Here is a 17,547-nt window from a genome sequence, read left to right as displayed (position 1 = left end):
AAACTTTTAGGAGAAAATTTTAAAGTTTGTTAATAAATTTTATAGGTTTATTCTTTTTGATACATAGGCAAAAGTTCATGATTTTCTTGTCTTCCTGGTTGCTCATCTTATAATAAGTGAAATTCTAAAATCTCTTAAATTTATGTTTCACTTTTTCTGGACTGTTGAACCCTACACAACACCTGGCACTGATCTCCTGGTCTTAATCCATTTTGACAAAGGAAGAAATGAAAAGCTAAATGAATATACTCATCTTAAAAATAAGAAGCTAATATTCTTTTCAGTGGCATATAGGTTCTAATCCAGTTATATGGCCATATTCATATTTGAAGGGCCGACACACTGATTTTCAAGAGTGCCAATGAAGCAATCACAGGAAAATCACCAATGCAAAATCGGGGAAGCAGGTGGTATAAAAAGCTTAACACTACTGGAGTGTTAATGCTTTCACACTTGAAGATTTGAACTTCAAATCTCACATAGTTAGAAATTTTCCTACATCTCCCTTTCACAGTCAACATGCTAAATGCCTCGAACAATCCACTAAAGAGCAAGCAGTCATAAAAGAAAACACTAAGCGCATAAAACATCATGTCAAAATTTATTTGGCTATCCCTGCTTTAAATTCATTCTGGAACAAGATGAGGTATAAACATGTGTGATCACACACACATACATATTCACATGAAACAGAATAATCCTACAAAAATAAATGATTCGGCTAAACTATAAGCTCTACAGAAGGCTAAGGAAGAAAAAGGCGTTTCTTCAAACCATTCCACCAACTTAATACAGCTCATAGTGGCATATTGTACATCTTCTAGTATAGTTAGGATAAATTCACAAGTGAGAATTATTGCATTCTGTTTTCAAAAGGTGTATTTGGCATCTCATTTCTCAGTTCTTATCTAAATGATACTAGAGATTCTAAAGATCATGGATAGGTAAGCAGACTTGGTCCAATGGAAAGGGCTTCTGCCTACAACATGGGAGGTCCACGGGTCCGTGTAGAGCTGGCCCATGCGCAAGGAGTGCCGTGCCACGCAGGGGTGTTCCCCGCGTTGGAGAGCCCCATGCACAAGGAGTGTGCCCCATAAGGAGAGCTGCCCAGCACGAAAGAAAGTGCAACCTGCCCAAGAATGGAGCTGCACACACGGAGAGCAGACACAAGATGATGAAACAACAACAAAAAAGAAACACAGATTCCCGGTGCCACTGATAAGGATAGAAGTGATCACAGAAGAACACACAGCAAATTGACACAGAGAGCAGACAACTGGGGGTGGGGGGGAGAGAAGGGGAGAGAAATTTAAAAAAAAAAATCTTTAAAAATAAATAAATAAATAAAGATCATGGATAGACTTTTATGAAAATTAATATTTTTACTCTGCAAGTTTCTTTCTCAAAAATACAATTCTAAAATATGGACAAGATTTTTATACCAAAATTGTGCTCTATTAAATTTATTATACTTTCTATTCCTTGGTTCTTTCCCCATTTTCTGTTACTTGCCCAATAAATTGGAGAAATCTCCCATAATTAAGGAGCTTTTTTCATAAAACTGAAAATTAAATCAAATGATGCCTCCACTTCTTATGCAATAAACTGAGAAACCATCTTTTCAAGTGCAAACCAATGTAAGTGAAAGACTTTAGCTACAGGCTGACAGGTAAAAATATTTTTTCCAATACTGAGATAGATTTTTATAAATAACAGGGATGTATAACTTTTTTAAAAAACTAGTAATTATCAAAAAAGAACCAAAACTGTAGGATCAAATTATAGTCAAATAGGGCAATAAAAAGCAAAGGGTCATTATCATACAATTCCTGGAAGAAGACTACAATCTATTCCTAAGTAAAAATATATTCCCCATCATAAAAACAATTTTCAGAGTACAGGAAAATATGAGTATATATGCAAATTGTAGTACCAGTATCATAATAGAATTTTAAAAGCTTGATTTTTTGTGTGTGTCCAGGCTACATAGTACAATATACACATTATGGACAAAATATTGTCAAGTTTAGAATAATACCATTTTCTTTTTATATTTAGGCATTCAGTTGGTAATGAGAGGAACTAATGAGTTCTGGACCAACTGTGAAATCTCCTAGAAAGTTCTATTAGAGCGTTAACCATGTCTACAACTTACATTTCATACCACCACCACTGCTGTTTATCCTACCTGGCACTTGTGACATTAAAAAAAACTTCTTTTGCACACAGAGGTTATTACAAACACAGTGATTATGGACTGCAATGAAAAGACAGTAACCCTAGGTTCTCTCTGACTCCATGCAACACATTGTCCCCCTTTGCTCTCGAGATCTATGGCCACCATGGAATGGCCTAAATCACTTACATAAGGAAACCCAACAATTACTTTGCATTGAGAAAGCCAAGTAATTTTATTATAAATAGTATTTAGGCTTAAAATGGCCTTTTGGAGGGGGGGAGGTGTATATGGGAATGCCCCTATATTTTCTATGCATAATTTATGTACTCTAAAACTTCTTTAAAAACAAAATTAAATTTTTTTTTTAAATGACCTTTAGGATTGAAAGGGCTCAGACCGATAAAAAATAATTGGAAGTTACAGCCAAATTTAGCTTTTCTTAATCTCTTAAGGTTATTCAAAAGCAACGCAAGTAGAGATATGAAGAGAAATAAATGATTATAGAGATAGAACCAAATACTGGGGATGTTTAAAAATTATCCTTTATATTTAATGAACCTATGCTAAAATGACAATTTTGGGTTTTATTTTTTCTAGTTAGATTAAAGAAGTTTGTGTTATGTAGTTTATGTCTTGATGATTACTGAATGCATAAAGAAAAACTATTTTGACATTGTAAAGAATATGCAAGTTTTAATAATACAGAAACTCTAATTAGAAAATGCATTGAATTTCAGGAAACTACACTTCTGGTTCTGCCACCAAGTGTAATATTAAAAAGATCAACTCAACTCTTTGGGTATTAATTTTCTACCTTGTAAAACAAATAAAGATTACTTTAGGAGGAATTTTAAGAGATAAATCATCGATCTTTATTCTACAATTCTAAAACAGACCTATAACTTGAGAATAAAAGCAGAAATTGAGTTCCAGTAAAAGACTAATGTGTGTCAGAATAAAGAATAATTTGGACTAATCAATCTAGAGGAAAAATGTCATGTCAGAAAATGGAGAAGAAACTTTAACTTAAATGTGATGTGATCATTTTAGTTAGGAGGACGGGCTCTGTTAATGAAATTTGGTTAACTGGGCATCAGCTAAGAATGCTGTTTCAAGTTTGGTGGGTAAATTAATAATAAAAGAAGGATTTTGACTGTGTTGCTGAGAGAAAAGGAGAAATGGGCCTGGAGAGAAAACACAATTCCAGACATGGCAGAACCAAACGGAAACCTTGTTGAACTTTGGGGATGGCAAAGTCATCACTATGACAAAATCATATCTGTGAAGAAATCATATTCATATTGGCATATGGAAAAGGAACTGACAGAGAATACAGTCATTGACTTTTGTAGTTTGCAGCCCCCTAGAAATGATGTTACCATTGAAGCTAATGTTATGAGACCCTTAACCAAGTTGGGCATTTGGCCATAGGCTTACCTTCATTATCTGAATCAGTACTCAGAATGAGTACTGATGGGCACTAATAATACTACAGACATCTCACAGAAGGGCTAACTGAGGCTTGGATTAAGTAACTTGCCCAAGATCACTTAGTTAAGTGGCAAAGTCGTAATTTGAACACAGGCTTTTGGATATTAGTGGCAACACTACACTAACTTTCCATTTAATCCAACCGGCCCTCTTAAGGGGAAACAGAGTTCCAATGATTTAAAATTGTTCATTCAAATTCACACAACTGGCTAAAAGCAATTTTAACAGTTGTTTTGTCATATGTTTTTTAAAATATTTCATTTATTCTCACACTTGAGGAATTACAACAACAAGCTAGGTAAAAGATTAGTTTTGGCTTAGAAAATAATATTTAGCACCTATTTTATGTGATTTCTTTAAGCTTGAGCCTATGAAACCAAAGAGGATAATCAAAATACATTTTAAAAACATTTTTAGTTTATTTATGAACTACTCTAAAAAAAATTAAATTCACAGTCTTAGAATAAAATGTGGAAAAATATAAGTTAGGAAGTAATGAGTCAAAATTGTCATTTTCTATTAACAGGCAAATGGGAAAAATATGCTCATTTGGTGTTCAGGATAAGTCAATTAATATGAATCATACACAGGAATGAGAAAAGTTTTCCATAAAATGTTCAAGAAAAAAGAAAATGACAAGGACTAGAGTGTTTTTTAAAAAGCAGCTACAGTGAATTATTAAACTAATTATAACAAAAAATTGAAACTTTTTTTCTCACATATCCCTTTATATCTCCTAAAACTCAATGAAAGGAATTATAGAATGGGAAAAGAAAGTACACATACACAAAAATGCTTGGGGGTAGTGGCTGTGAAGGGGTAATTGGATGAGAGACATGAGAAAAATTAATACTTACAGAGGAAATCTAGCCAGACATTATAATCCATCACTAATCCCTAAAGGGCACTAATAATATCTAAATGTGCGAATTGGAAAACACATTCAAGGCTGTTGATAAACTTGATAGGATAATCAGCACATGCTGACAGACTAATGAAACTGATGAACTGATGGGGCAGCTTATCTCATGGGCCATTTTTTTTCTTGTCAAATGGAGGCTAATCAAATGTATTAAGAGTTAAAGCAAACACTCAAGGGATTTCGTCTATTTGATTAGCGGGTGAACTGGCTCTCAAAGGAAATATAGTTTTGTGAATAACTGAAATGGCAATACCTGGTCAGCTGATAAATGTTTATGTAAAATTAAACAGAAGATAGCCAACATAATTATGGGGGAAAAAAAATCTAGAACGTTAAATTATGTTCAGATCCTCCCATCACAATTGTTATTATGCTTTGTAGAGTCTGGGTAAAACAACCACATCCTTCTATAATGGAAAATAAGACAAAAGATAATGCACTTATCTTTTGCTGCCTGTGTGTGTTCAGCATCCACATAACCATATGAGAAGACAGATCCCAAGGTGCCAGGTGAATTTTCCATTTAAGTTATTTTCTTAAATAATTGAATGATTTTTCTGAAATCATTAACTATAGTTAATTCCCATTAACAATAAAGATACCATATGAAATCTGTTGCCAAGGATCTGAATCCTTTCTCAACTTAAAGATAGCATCTTATTTGACAACTGACAATTTAGAATAAGACCATCTTAAGTGTTACAGTTACGAGTAAATTCCTAAACTAAAAGGACTGCCTCTTCAGACCAAAGTAAACAAAGCCACCCCTTTGGTATTTCTTTTACATAAAGAACCATTAGTATTAATACAGAAAAGTTAATTCACCTTATAAATCTGCATGGTCTAGGCTCACTTTATGTACTTATTTGCATGGAAAGATGATGCTAAAACACTTGCTAGGAAAAGTAAATGTTTCAATTCACAAAAGTTCAAGTGTAAGAATATATTAAATGAAGAGAGATTTTACCTTATATTATTTAATATTTATATTATTTATATTATTTTTATATTTATATATTTATATTATTTACATTTATATTATTTATATTTAATAAGTATATCAAAGAGAAAAAGAAACAGCCACTAAAAAATATTCAGAAGTCTTCTTTGAGTGTAAAATCATTCTGCAGTTGCACAGATTAACTGGGGGGGGGCGGGGGGGGAGGTTTTTCCAGAGACATGAAATGAATATATTAATCTCTTCCAAATAATGAATTTTTTTCTGTTTACTGACCCGTGACTCATTCGATCTTCGAAATTTTTTTACATTTTCTGCCTTTGAGAAAAAAGAGATAGATTGTTCTTGCCAGGCATTTATTTTCTACTTTGGCAGAATTTGGGATTTTTCATGTGAGCACACAAGCCATACTGCTACTATCAAAATTTTCAAATCATGAAATATGGAAGCATAAAATATTCTGAGAGATCATTTAGTCCAATCTCATTTATTTTATATGCATGGGGAAGGCATGGAAATATTAAACAACCTAAGCTAGGTTTAATGAAAAGGAAAATCCTAGTTTGCAATTTGTCTTTTCTCTAGAGAAAAAGAAACAATTGATTTGAAAACAAAAGCAGCACTTCTTTTTCTTCTCTCCCTTGTCTCAAAACAGCACTGTCAATCAATCAGCAGGGCAAACTTTACGGAATAGTCACATGCTAAATAGGATTTCAGTTTTGCCCCCCTCATCAAACAAATGTGGTAATTTATACAAGACAGTAATGGACCAATCATGGATGAAAGTGGGTATTTTATCAGGAATTCTGGTTCATGAACTCTTGCACCTAGAAAAATCCATGCCGTAGCTTAAAATACTTCCTGACTAATAAGAGAATTAAGCTAATTATTCACAGTAGAAACAGGAATAATTATAGTAGCACATTTACAATCTTTCACAGTGTTGTTTTACTCTAACAAACTACTTTGAAAAAAACCTACCAAGATCCAAGTCCTGATCAATGAAAAGCATACAGTTTGACTCAGTTATTTTTATCTTTTGTAAGCATTAAATATTATGAATCTCTACTCCATGGCATTTTTACTTTTGAGAATCTGCTGATTAAGAAAACAACATGATCAAAAGTTATCATGGATTTGACATGCATTAAAGTGAATGTGTAGTTTATTCATCTCTAAACATCCTTGAAAAAACTGCACATATGTACAGATATTACTTTTTCAATCAACAGAATCTAGCTAATATTAGATACACAAATGAGATTTTGTATCCCATCTTACAATGGTCTGGAATTCACCAGTGGTCCTTGGCCAAAATGTCGTGAATTTGTATGTTAATTCATTTATTTGATCTTCTCAGAACAAGTGTGGTCTGCTAGAATTTGGATGTGACCACAATCATGAATAAGGTTTCTTTGTGAGAAGTGATATGATTTATTATAATTCAATTTAATATAAGCATGGGTTTTAATTTCTTCACAGGTCCCTGAAACATCAATTAAAATATTAACTTTTACTTACCCATCATGTTGTACAAGCTCTGTGGAGCAAACTGCCTTGGCATTTTCTGAATTGCTTCCTTGTACACATTAAGGGCATCCTAATTTAAGAAACAACAACAAAAAAGAGATAAATCATCACTAAAATACAGGGATATTCACTGAAGATAAGATAATGCCATCCTTCCAAAGTTGTAACCTTCCAGAGCTATTTCTAAATGGTTCACTAAAGGAAAATAATTGAGCTGTCCTTTGATATTATACTTCCTCAATTTCATGAATTTCATTCTTCAGCATAGTCAGTGAAGAATGTCGTATAACAGTTTAACAAGGAGTCTAACGTTAGCAGTACACTTTCATTTATTTATTCTTTAAACTTTTAATTTTTAAATACTTTCAAACTTAAAGGATAGTTGCAAAAATAACAAAAAACCCTTGCAGAGAAATCCAACATACACCACCCTTCAGATACACAGAGCCACAGATTTTAATATTTTCCCACATTTGCCATATCATTCAATGCTATCAATCCATCATCTATCTTAATGTCCATCTATTTATCCATCTCTATTCTGAGTATTTGAGAGCAGGCTGAACAGTATTTGCTTACTCACTTGCTTAAGTGAAGTTATCAAGTTCAAGTACATTAACATTGATATATAAAGCTTAAATTCTGTATTCCAATTTTTTTCTTGTATCCCAATAACGTCCTCTTGATCCTTTTCTCCTCCATTCTTAGATCTCATGCTGGATCACACATTGCACTTAATTGTCATTATCTCCTTAGGTTTTTTTTTTTTTTTTTTTGTGGGTACATATGTGGAAACATACACAGCATAAATCTTCCCATCCCATCCATCCCAAGCATACTACCCAGTTGGATTAATCACACTCACAATGTTGCAGCACCTTCACCACCATCCACATTTCAGAATTTTATCTACCTTTGGCATTTGACATTTTGATTACAATATGCTGTGGCATGTCTACTTGAGTTGAATCTGCTTGAAGTTTTTTGATACCTTGGATGTGTACATTCACATTTTTTGTTAAATTTGGGAAGCTGTCAGTCATTATTTCTTTGAATATTCTCTCTGCTCCTTCTTCTCTTTCTACTCCTCCTGGGACTCCTACAATATATATAATAGTAACCTGGATGATGTCCACAAGCTCCTCAGGATTAGTTCACTTTTCTTTATTCTCCCTTCTTTCTGCTCCTCAGTTGGTCTGATTTCTATTTTCCTTTCTTCAATTCACTGATTCTTTCTTCTGCCAGCTCCAATCTGCTGTTGAACCTCTCTAGGGCATTTTAACTTTCTGTTACTATGGTTGTCATCAGCACTGTTGGTTCTTTTCATAATTTCCATTTCTATACTGATATTCTCTTTGTATTCATTTATTGTTTTCCTGGTTTCTTTTAGTTCTTTGTCCATGTTTTCCTTTAGCTCTTTGAGCATATCTAAGGCCATTTTTTTGTAAAGTCCTTATCTGGTATGTCCAAGATCTGGTCCTACTTACTGATGGTTTCTAATTCTTTAGTATTCTTTGCCTGGGCCATCACTTCCTGTTTCTTTCTATGTTTTGTAATCTTTTGTTGAAACCTGGACAGTTTAATACTTTAATGTATTATTGCCAGAATTTTGAGTCTAAGGCATTTGTTCCCTATACTTGTATTCAGCTAGTGTCACATGAGCACTTTCCTTGAATGCAAAGAGGCAAAAAAAAACAAAAAACAAAAAAAACAAAGGAGGGAGACAAAAAGTATGCCAGTCTTTGTACACGGACCAGCACAAGAGCTCTCCTTCAGGGTTTCTCCTCTGTAATGAGTTTATAAAAGGACAGCTCCAGGCCAAAGAGTAGGGGCTCCCTGATCCTTTCTGCACAATTGTCTTGTTTTGGGCACGTGCATGTGGCCTAAGAATTCCTTGGTTTATACGAACATGAATGTTCCTCTCCCCACCGTCTGGCACTAAACTGTATGGCCTACAGCCAACAATCCCTTGCCCTGTCAAGCACACCTTGATGGTTCTCCCACAGCATTCTGGACATGAGCTCTGTGAATGGCCTTCTACATGCAGGGCAAGTTCTAGGACGGATGTCCTGGTAGAGTCCCTCAGTCTGATACCAGGCAGACTGAGGCAGACACACGTATTCCAAGCGTGTATGCATGGGTTAAAATGCTCCCTCTGGAACTGGAACCAGGCATCCACACAGGGTGCAAGCCAGGTCTGCACTGAGTTGTTAACTGGACAGGGGAGGTTCCAGCCAGGATACCACAAGACCCTATTACTTCTAAGTGGTCTTTTTCTTGATTCGGTCCTTGCCCTTTTACTGAAATTCTTCAGCTATTTTCTGGAGATTTGAAAAAGATGTTGTTGCCATTCTTGCTAGTTATTCAAAGCTTCTATGTGGGCGACAGAGCCCTGAAGCTTCTCATTCTGCAGTCTTACTGGGGTCTCTCACTACATTGTTATGTTTGTTATCAGCTTAATTAGGGCCTAGGCTATTAAAGTCTGCCTTTTCTTCTTTGCCCCAAGAAAGCATACAAGGTAGCTTCATAAATTAGAAATTCCCTATTATCCTTCTTTGAATCATCTATCTTGAAGCCGAAGGGAAGCTGTCCAGAGTGGAAAACAATGAATCCAACCACTTTCTATAATTTTGGCACCAAAATTCAGATGTAATGGAGGTAAGAATTTTGGGGCCAAGTAGTAGGCTATTTTATCATGATCATTTTATTGTTATAAAACCTTACTCTCCTATCATGCTGCAACATATTGCATGAGTATTCAATCAAAGAAGGTATGTTTGTTCTTCAGAAATGACTCTCCCTGAAAGGTCAAAATTAATTGCACAAACCCTGGCAAAGTTCCACCAACTGTGTTTTGCCAGAAGTAATTTTTGATGATTTTTTTTAGCGATTTTTTTGGCAAAGTCCTAGTGGAATAATACTCTCAGTCAGGTTATCCCGTCTCTCCTGTGTGATTAATGAAATTAGGCATCACACACAGTGCTCTTCTACTTTAATATTAATTTTCTAGTTAACATAGAAAATTCAACAAATATTCAGGGTTCACCTACAGGTCATTTATGTCGTAGTTGCTTTAATTCAGTAAGCAGGTGGGACCTAAATTAAAACAAAAAAAAATCAACAAATACATTTTCTAGGTACTGGGAATCAACTGAAATTATTAAATGCAATTATTTTCAAGTGATATCTTCATCCTTATATTGCAGTCTTCCAAACTTTTGTAGGAGTAAGTGAAGTGTGGTGTGTTTGAGAGTGAGAGAGAAATGGAGGAATGATACCGAATGTGAGGAATGAATGCAGACAGGCATGCTTCATATGAGAAAAGCAGAGATGTCTCCTAATTTTCTGCACAGCACACTCTCTCTATCACTTTCCTTGCCTCCTAAAAAAGATATGAAATCAGGCTTCTGGGAAGATGACATCAGAAAAGGTAGGCATGGCTCAACTCTCACAAAAACAATGAAAGAAGGGCAAAAAGCAAGAGATTTGCTTACCAGAAGAGGCTGCACACCCTCCAGGAGGGCAAGGGACAGTATGATTAAGAGCTGAGCAGAAAATTGTGAGCTGCTAATCCCATGGCCAGGAAAGGCACCCACCCCCACCCTCAAGGCTAACAGTCTGGATACAATTCATGGGTCACTTCAGCCAACTGAGAGGGGAACAACATCTTCCTTCCTGGTAAAAGGGAGAGTGCAGTGGAGGGCAGAGAGTGATTTCTCTTCAGTGAGCTTAGCCAGCAGAGCCTGCTTTGAATCGCAGCTCTGGCCAGACTAGAAACACTGACAAGTGGAGGTTGAAAGAGACACCTCTGTGGAAAGAGTCACTGACAAGTACCATCTGATGGCCTGCAGGGAAACTATAAAGAGAAAAACCGCTTTTAGTTTGTCCCAGTCCTCTTAATTTGGTTGCACCCAATTAGTGAGGCCCAGACTTAATTTTGACAAGCTGGGCAATGTTAAAGACTTAGAATAAGTTGAACCAAAAATCAGAGAAGAGCCGTGAAACAAAACCACTAGGCAAGAGAGAGAAATTGACTGCCAGAGTAAATTCACCGACATATTCAGATGCCTAGACATCAGCAAAATTTACAAGTCATACTAAAAATCAGGAAGAGATGGCCCAGGCAAAGGAATGAAAAATCCTGACAAGACACAGGATTTAGGACAACTAATCAATGATAATCACTCAAATCTCCTAAATCAATTCAGAGAGTTGAAGGAAAATATGACTAAAGAGATAAAGGATATTAAGGCGGCACTGGATGAGCATAAAGAACAATTCGAAAGCCTGAAAAGTAACAGAGCTTATGGGAATGAAAGACATAATAGATGAGATTAAAATATAAATTAGAGGACTTCTCTACACATGCCTCTTCTGTCCCTTTTATTGAACCTGTGGTTGGCGCTGGGGTTTGTATGCCAAGGAGACTTGAATCTCTGGGCTGTCCATGTGCCAGTTGAGCCCTGATCCTCAGCAGAGTTGCAACCCTACTCTCCAGTTCACTGAACTTATCCGAATCAGCTAACGAGGAGGTGAGAATGGACAACCACCACACCAAGGAACCGAGAGAGTCTACAACCACAAGCAGGAGAGCCCTACCCATGTGGGACCAAAGTCCCCTCTCAATTATGAGGTGGAATGGTCATCACCATTCCAGGGTCCTCAAGATTGGGGAATAAAATATGGACTAGAGTGGACTTAATGGTATTCTACTATAGAATTATTGTGACTAGCAATGGAAGAAATTATATCACTGATGTGGAGACAGTGGCCACTGGAGTTGCTGAAGGCAGAGAGAAGGAAAGAGGTATAATATGGGGTTATTTTCAGGACTTGGAGTTGTGCTGAATGATATTGCAGGGACAGATGCTGGACATTATAGATCCTGCCAAAACAAAGTGAAAGGCCTGGTGGAGAATATAAACTACAATGTAAACTATAATCCATGTTATGTACCAGTACTCCAAAATGTAATCATCAAATGCAATGAATGTACCACAATGATGAAAGAAGTTGTTGATGTGGGAAAAGTGGGGGTGGGGGGTGGGGGGGAGTGGGGCATATGGAAATCTGTATTTTTTAATGTAACATTTTGTGTGATCTGTGCATCTTTTAAAAATAAATAAAAATTTATTAAAATATATATATGTTAGAGGGAAGCAGATGTGGCTCAAGCAACTGAGCTTCTCCCTATCACACAGGAGATCCCTGGTTCAGTTTCTGGTGCCTCCTAAAAAAAACAGCAAGCTGGTGTGACAGGCAGGTGCAGGAAGCTGATGCAAAAAGAGATACAAGAAGAAAAACATAATGAGAGATGAAAAAGCAGGGAGTGGAGGTTCCTAGTGCTTCCTAAAGAGGATGAGCAAGACAGTGAGCTGACACAACAGGCAGCTGTGGCAAGTGGATGCAACAAGATGATGCAACAAGAAACATAAAAAGAAAACAACAATGAGAGACACTAGAAAGCAGGAACGGAGATGGTTCAAACAATTAGGTGCCTCCGTCCCACATCAGATGTCCTGGGTTTGGTTCCTGGTGCCTCCTGAAGAAACAAGGAAGACAAATGGTCACAGCAAATGCAAACAATGAGGGTTGGGGAGAAAGAAATAAAATAAATCTTTAAAAAATATATATAAAAATATATATAAGAGGCACAAAACAGCAGATATGAATTAATAGAAGGCAGAATTAGTGATACAAGGACAGAACATCTGAACTTGAAAAGACAGGAAAACATAAAGAGAAAAGCATGGAAGGGTTTCAGGGAATTGAATGACAGCATGAAATGCATAAGCATTCACTTTATTAGTGTCCCAGAAGGGGAAGACAATGCAAAAGGGGCAGAAAGAATATTTGAGGAAATAATGACCAAAAATTTCCCAACCCTTATGAAAGACATAAATATCAATATCCAATAAGGACAACACACCCCAAACAATACAAGTCTTCATAAAAACTACACTGAGACACCTACTATTCAGGACAACAAATACTAAAGATACAGAGGATTCTGAATGTAGCAAGCAATGCATCACATACAAGGGTACCTCAATAAGACTAAGTGCCAAACTCTCATCAGAAATCATGGAGGTGAGAAGAAAGTGATACGATGTATTTAAGGTACAGAAAGAGAAAAACTGCCAGCCAAGAATTCTATATCTGTCAAAACTGTTCTTAAAAAATGAGGGTGAGTTTAATGTCATCACAGACAAACAAAAACTGAGAGAGTTAGGTACCAAAGTATCAGATTTATAAGAGATACTAAAGGGAGTGCTACAGCCTGAAAGGAAAAAACAAGGGCGAGAGATTAGGAGAAGAGTATGGAAATGAAGATTATTAGTAATTATTAAGGGTAACTTAAAAGGGTAAAAGAGATGAAATTAATTTTTCATTATAGTTTTTTAAATACAGAAAATAGGATTTATATCAATTTACTTCTTTAATCCTCAGAGTACTAACAATGTGTATTTTTTAAGATATTAAACATTGGATATAGACTAACAATCCTAGAAATTGTAGCTTAGAGCATAAAATCAAACAGATGGTGAGCAAGTAAGCTTGAAATAATGCACATTATATCCCTTTCTTGAAGAGTTGTAGTACATATTACATAATAAATTGCTCTGAGAAACTCCACAGTAAAAAAAACCTGTTAAAGTGTCTTTCACAGAAGTTTTTCCCAAACTAATCTGAGCAGAAAACCCCTTTAATGAACACACATACTAACTTCTCAAAGTACAGTATTGTCTTTGCAACGAGATTGTGGGTTAAAAAACATTAATAAGTGAATATCTTCATTTCTAGGAAATATACATGGCATTATTAACTGTTCAAGAGGCAAGATGCACAAAACCTACACTCAAGTGTTCATAAAATGGACTGATAAATAGATAAGACAGACAGATAGATGGAGAACAAATGATACAGCATATGTGGCAAAAGTTAAAATTGGTAGATCTGGGTATGTAGGGGGAGAGGGATATGCTGTTCTCTGTATGGGAATTATATTATTTTTTATAACTGTGCTGGTAGTTAGAATGTATTTCAAAATAAAAAGTTAAAAACAAACAAACAAAAACTATTGAGACTGGATCAAAACACAGGGGAAGGAAAAGGACAGATAAGTTTTGGCTTACCTCATAATGTCCCTGCTCATGATAGAGTTTTCCCAGGTTATACAGACAGCTGGTAACAGAGCTCTTGTGTGCATGAGGGTCCTTCAGGTTTTCATCAGGGATCTCAGAACACTTTAGGAATGTACGTCGGGCTTCTTCTGTTTTTCCTTGGTTCATCAAAATAATTCCGGTGTTTAAATATGCAGCTGAAGGAAAAAGTGAAATAAGTGTGAAATGATGATGTACACTGAGACTAAAATAAAGTTAATTTCACTTTGGTTTAGTTATTTCTTATTTGACTTTTTTTTTTTTTATTTCAAATGAAAACCAAGAAATAAATACTTAAAGAATCAATAATTATGGGATCAATAATGTAGTGGTAACTCCAGGTAACACTGAAAATGACATAAAATCATTTTTGTACTCAAGGAGCTCAAGATATTTCTGAGTGTAAAATCTAGTTGGATAAAAATTGTTTCTATCTTAAATATTTTTAAATAAATGGGCATCAAAATATGATGAAATTGAGAGAGATGTAATTGTTAAAGACTCATAATTTGAGTAGCAAGCCCCATTTTTTACTGTGAGGCTGTAAGTCACTAAGATAATTTTCACTGATAAAGAAGGATGGAAAGATGTATTTTAAAATAATTCAAATATTACTTACAAGCCAGTGTAGGCCTGCTCCCAATCGCCAATTTATAATAATGTAGTGCTTCTGCAAACCTGCTGTTCTCCTGTAGAAGTAACCCTCTGCATAAGGAAAACAGAAATTTGGAGACAGGTCTGTATTACTATATATAAAACCACAAAATTTTATTTTATATTCCAAAAATAAAAATGGTTAAATGGACCCATAAAAATGCTGACCTAGTACTATAAAAACAAATTTGAAATAGAAGGAAATTGTTCCTCCGGAGAGAAAATACTAGGTAGGTATCAGCTGCATTTATGTGGCATTAGAAAGCATTACGGAGTTTAAAGGCTTTTACCATCACTGAACTTTCCCCTTTTCAGCTGTCGTTTCTCTCCCACTAGAATTACAAACCACCTGGATTTCTTCTTGGAGCATGCACATTTTCTCATCACTTCAGAAAGGAAACTTGTCTAAGGCAGTGATATATATGGAAACATGAGATGCCTCTCTGACTAGCCATGTTGCCTAGGAAATATTGGTCCATGACTGCCTGAAGGGCAAAAGTAGTCTGGGTCAATTGGAAAAAGAGAGTTAGGATTTCATCACACATCGAAAAGGAACAAAGAAAAAGACTGAAGGCTATGTACATGACTATTTTCTTATTATTTGGATTTGGTAAATAAGCTTGAATTTCAGAACGCTGGGCAAATTTCAGTTCATTTTTCTGAGACACATCTTTCACTAACACTATGCAGCAGCTCTGTAATCCAGCCATTCCCTGACCAAACTCTCATGACCTAAATGAGAAGCAATTATAACCATGTCTATCAAAATACAGTGTCACGGAATGCCACTAAGTTCAAATAATTCTCATGCTTTTCCCCCATCCCAGTGCTCTCATGATCAGCAAGTATCTTACAGACATTTTGGCAGATGAGTTGGGACTGAGCACTCCTGTTATTCACCACAAATTGCATATTCAACTTGCCAGCTGCTGAGGCCTTTGAAAGGCTGATACAATGGAAGTTTGAAGGAAAAGAAGGCTAAAAAATTACCATTTTGTTGAAAAGTTTAAAATACTCACCTTATTATTTAATGGCCACCACTGAGAAAATATCTAAAGTAAACCATTTTGAAATGGAAATATGCTCATTTCAGTCATCAGCATATATTATTAACAACGCCATTAATTCTGGTCTTTGTTGAAAAGTCATTTGAATAGAGGAGAGATGTCCAAAACACATTAAGAATACTTTCACATACACATAAATGTATATTTCCATAAGAAATTGTTAGCAACTATTAATTTGGTCATGAAACTGATACATCGTACTTGTAAGTGTACTTTTCCATTGCTAGGAACAAGAACAAATTTTCCTGCAGTATGCAAGTGTTTCTGAAAATGGTCAATTGTCTTAAAAAGCGGGCAAAACTGATAGAAAGAATACATATATTTTCAAAAGTACGATTTTCCTTACATCAATAATGTTATTGATACAATGCTCTCTAGTTAACCAAGTTCATATATATTATCTCAACTCTGAAACTTATCTACAATCTTGTCTTTATTGCTTTCCTTTGACATTCGGAGAAAGAAGTGCTTCTCCTTGGATATAAGGCTAGGCTAATGGTAGCAGAGGAGAAACACCACCCACACATTTAATCCTTTTCTTTCTACCCTCCTGAGGAAGTAAAATTCCTCAAGGAGTCCTTCATTGTCCAATATCTTCCATCACTTTCTCCTTACAGGTTGCTTTCTCCTGATTGTCACATGCCCACCCAGCTAGACCTACTTGAAACTGTTGAACTTGTCTTCCTGAAACCCAATACTTCCTTGGCTTCTTGGATACTTGTCTTTCCAAGTTCTTTCTCATCCCTAGGACCATCTTACTTAGAAATGAAGAAGAAAATACCTCTTCATATATTCTATTAAAAGAAGTTGGTATTTCCCAGGATTTTGTCTTTGTCTCTTCTCCCTATAATTACTGCCTCTCAGTGACCTCATGTACCTATCTGGCTTACCTGTATGGCCCCTGCTCCCAATTTCTGAGGTAGTAATCTCTCTCCTGACTCCAGATTTGTTTTCAACAGCTTACTGAGCCATGTCAATCTAGGGGCTCACTGGAATTTCAAAATCCTCACATCCAAAATTTCAAAAATGAAAAAAAATTTAAAAACTCAATAATAATAAACAGACAGATTAAATAGATGATAGCTAGATAACTACATAGATAAAATAAAACAATTCTGTACTTTGTAAATTCTCCAATGTCCAGCAATTCCTACTTCCTTAGATTTTTATTCTGCCCCTCAAGGCATATTTGCATGACTCTTTCAGAGCCCTTTTTATCTTTTCTGACACCTGAATAACTGCAATAACTCACTAATTAGTCTCTACATAATTACATTTCTAAAGGGCAAATATGCTATTAGTATAGACAGAATGGACAAGGGGGGGTGAACACATCTTTGAAAATGTGCCTAACTAAAGCACAGGAACCTTGAAAACTGTTATTTAGCCTTATGGGCTCCCCAAGGCTGAGGTATTATATTCCCGTCATTTTCCATTTCATAAAATACAAAAAGCGGGGAAAGTGATAAATAGCATGATAACCACACCCAGACTCTCCTGTCTAGCCTGATTGCCTGAAAGAACTAGTGAGGAATTTGTTGCACAGAGTCATGCAGCAGGCAAGTCTCCAGCACTACATATAT

At 35.6% G+C, this 17,547-nt stretch overlaps 1 protein-coding gene across 4 annotated transcripts in view; it reads right to left on the bottom strand.

Moving 5' to 3' along the window:
* The window catches only part of TMTC2 (transmembrane O-mannosyltransferase targeting cadherins 2), a 456,130-nt gene that overhangs the window by 157,486 nt on the left and 281,097 nt on the right, over nucleotides 1–17,547 (bottom strand). For all 4 annotated transcript variants that reach the window (XM_004463553.4, XM_071218982.1, XM_058308504.2 and 1 more), the window contains 3 exons: nucleotides 14,863–14,948; nucleotides 14,217–14,401; nucleotides 7,072–7,150 (listed from right to left, as the gene is read on the bottom strand). In XM_004463553.4, coding sequence (XP_004463610.2) covers nucleotides 7,072–7,150; nucleotides 14,217–14,401; nucleotides 14,863–14,948 — 350 coding nt within the window. The remainder of the gene's footprint in view (nucleotides 1–7,071; nucleotides 7,151–14,216; nucleotides 14,402–14,862; nucleotides 14,949–17,547) is intronic.

This window comes from Dasypus novemcinctus, chromosome 12, assembly GCF_030445035.2.
Source record: "Dasypus novemcinctus isolate mDasNov1 chromosome 12, mDasNov1.1.hap2, whole genome shotgun sequence".
NCBI lineage: Eukaryota > Metazoa > Chordata > Mammalia > Cingulata > Dasypodidae > Dasypus > Dasypus novemcinctus.
This window is presented reverse-complemented; position numbering and strand designations above follow the sequence as displayed.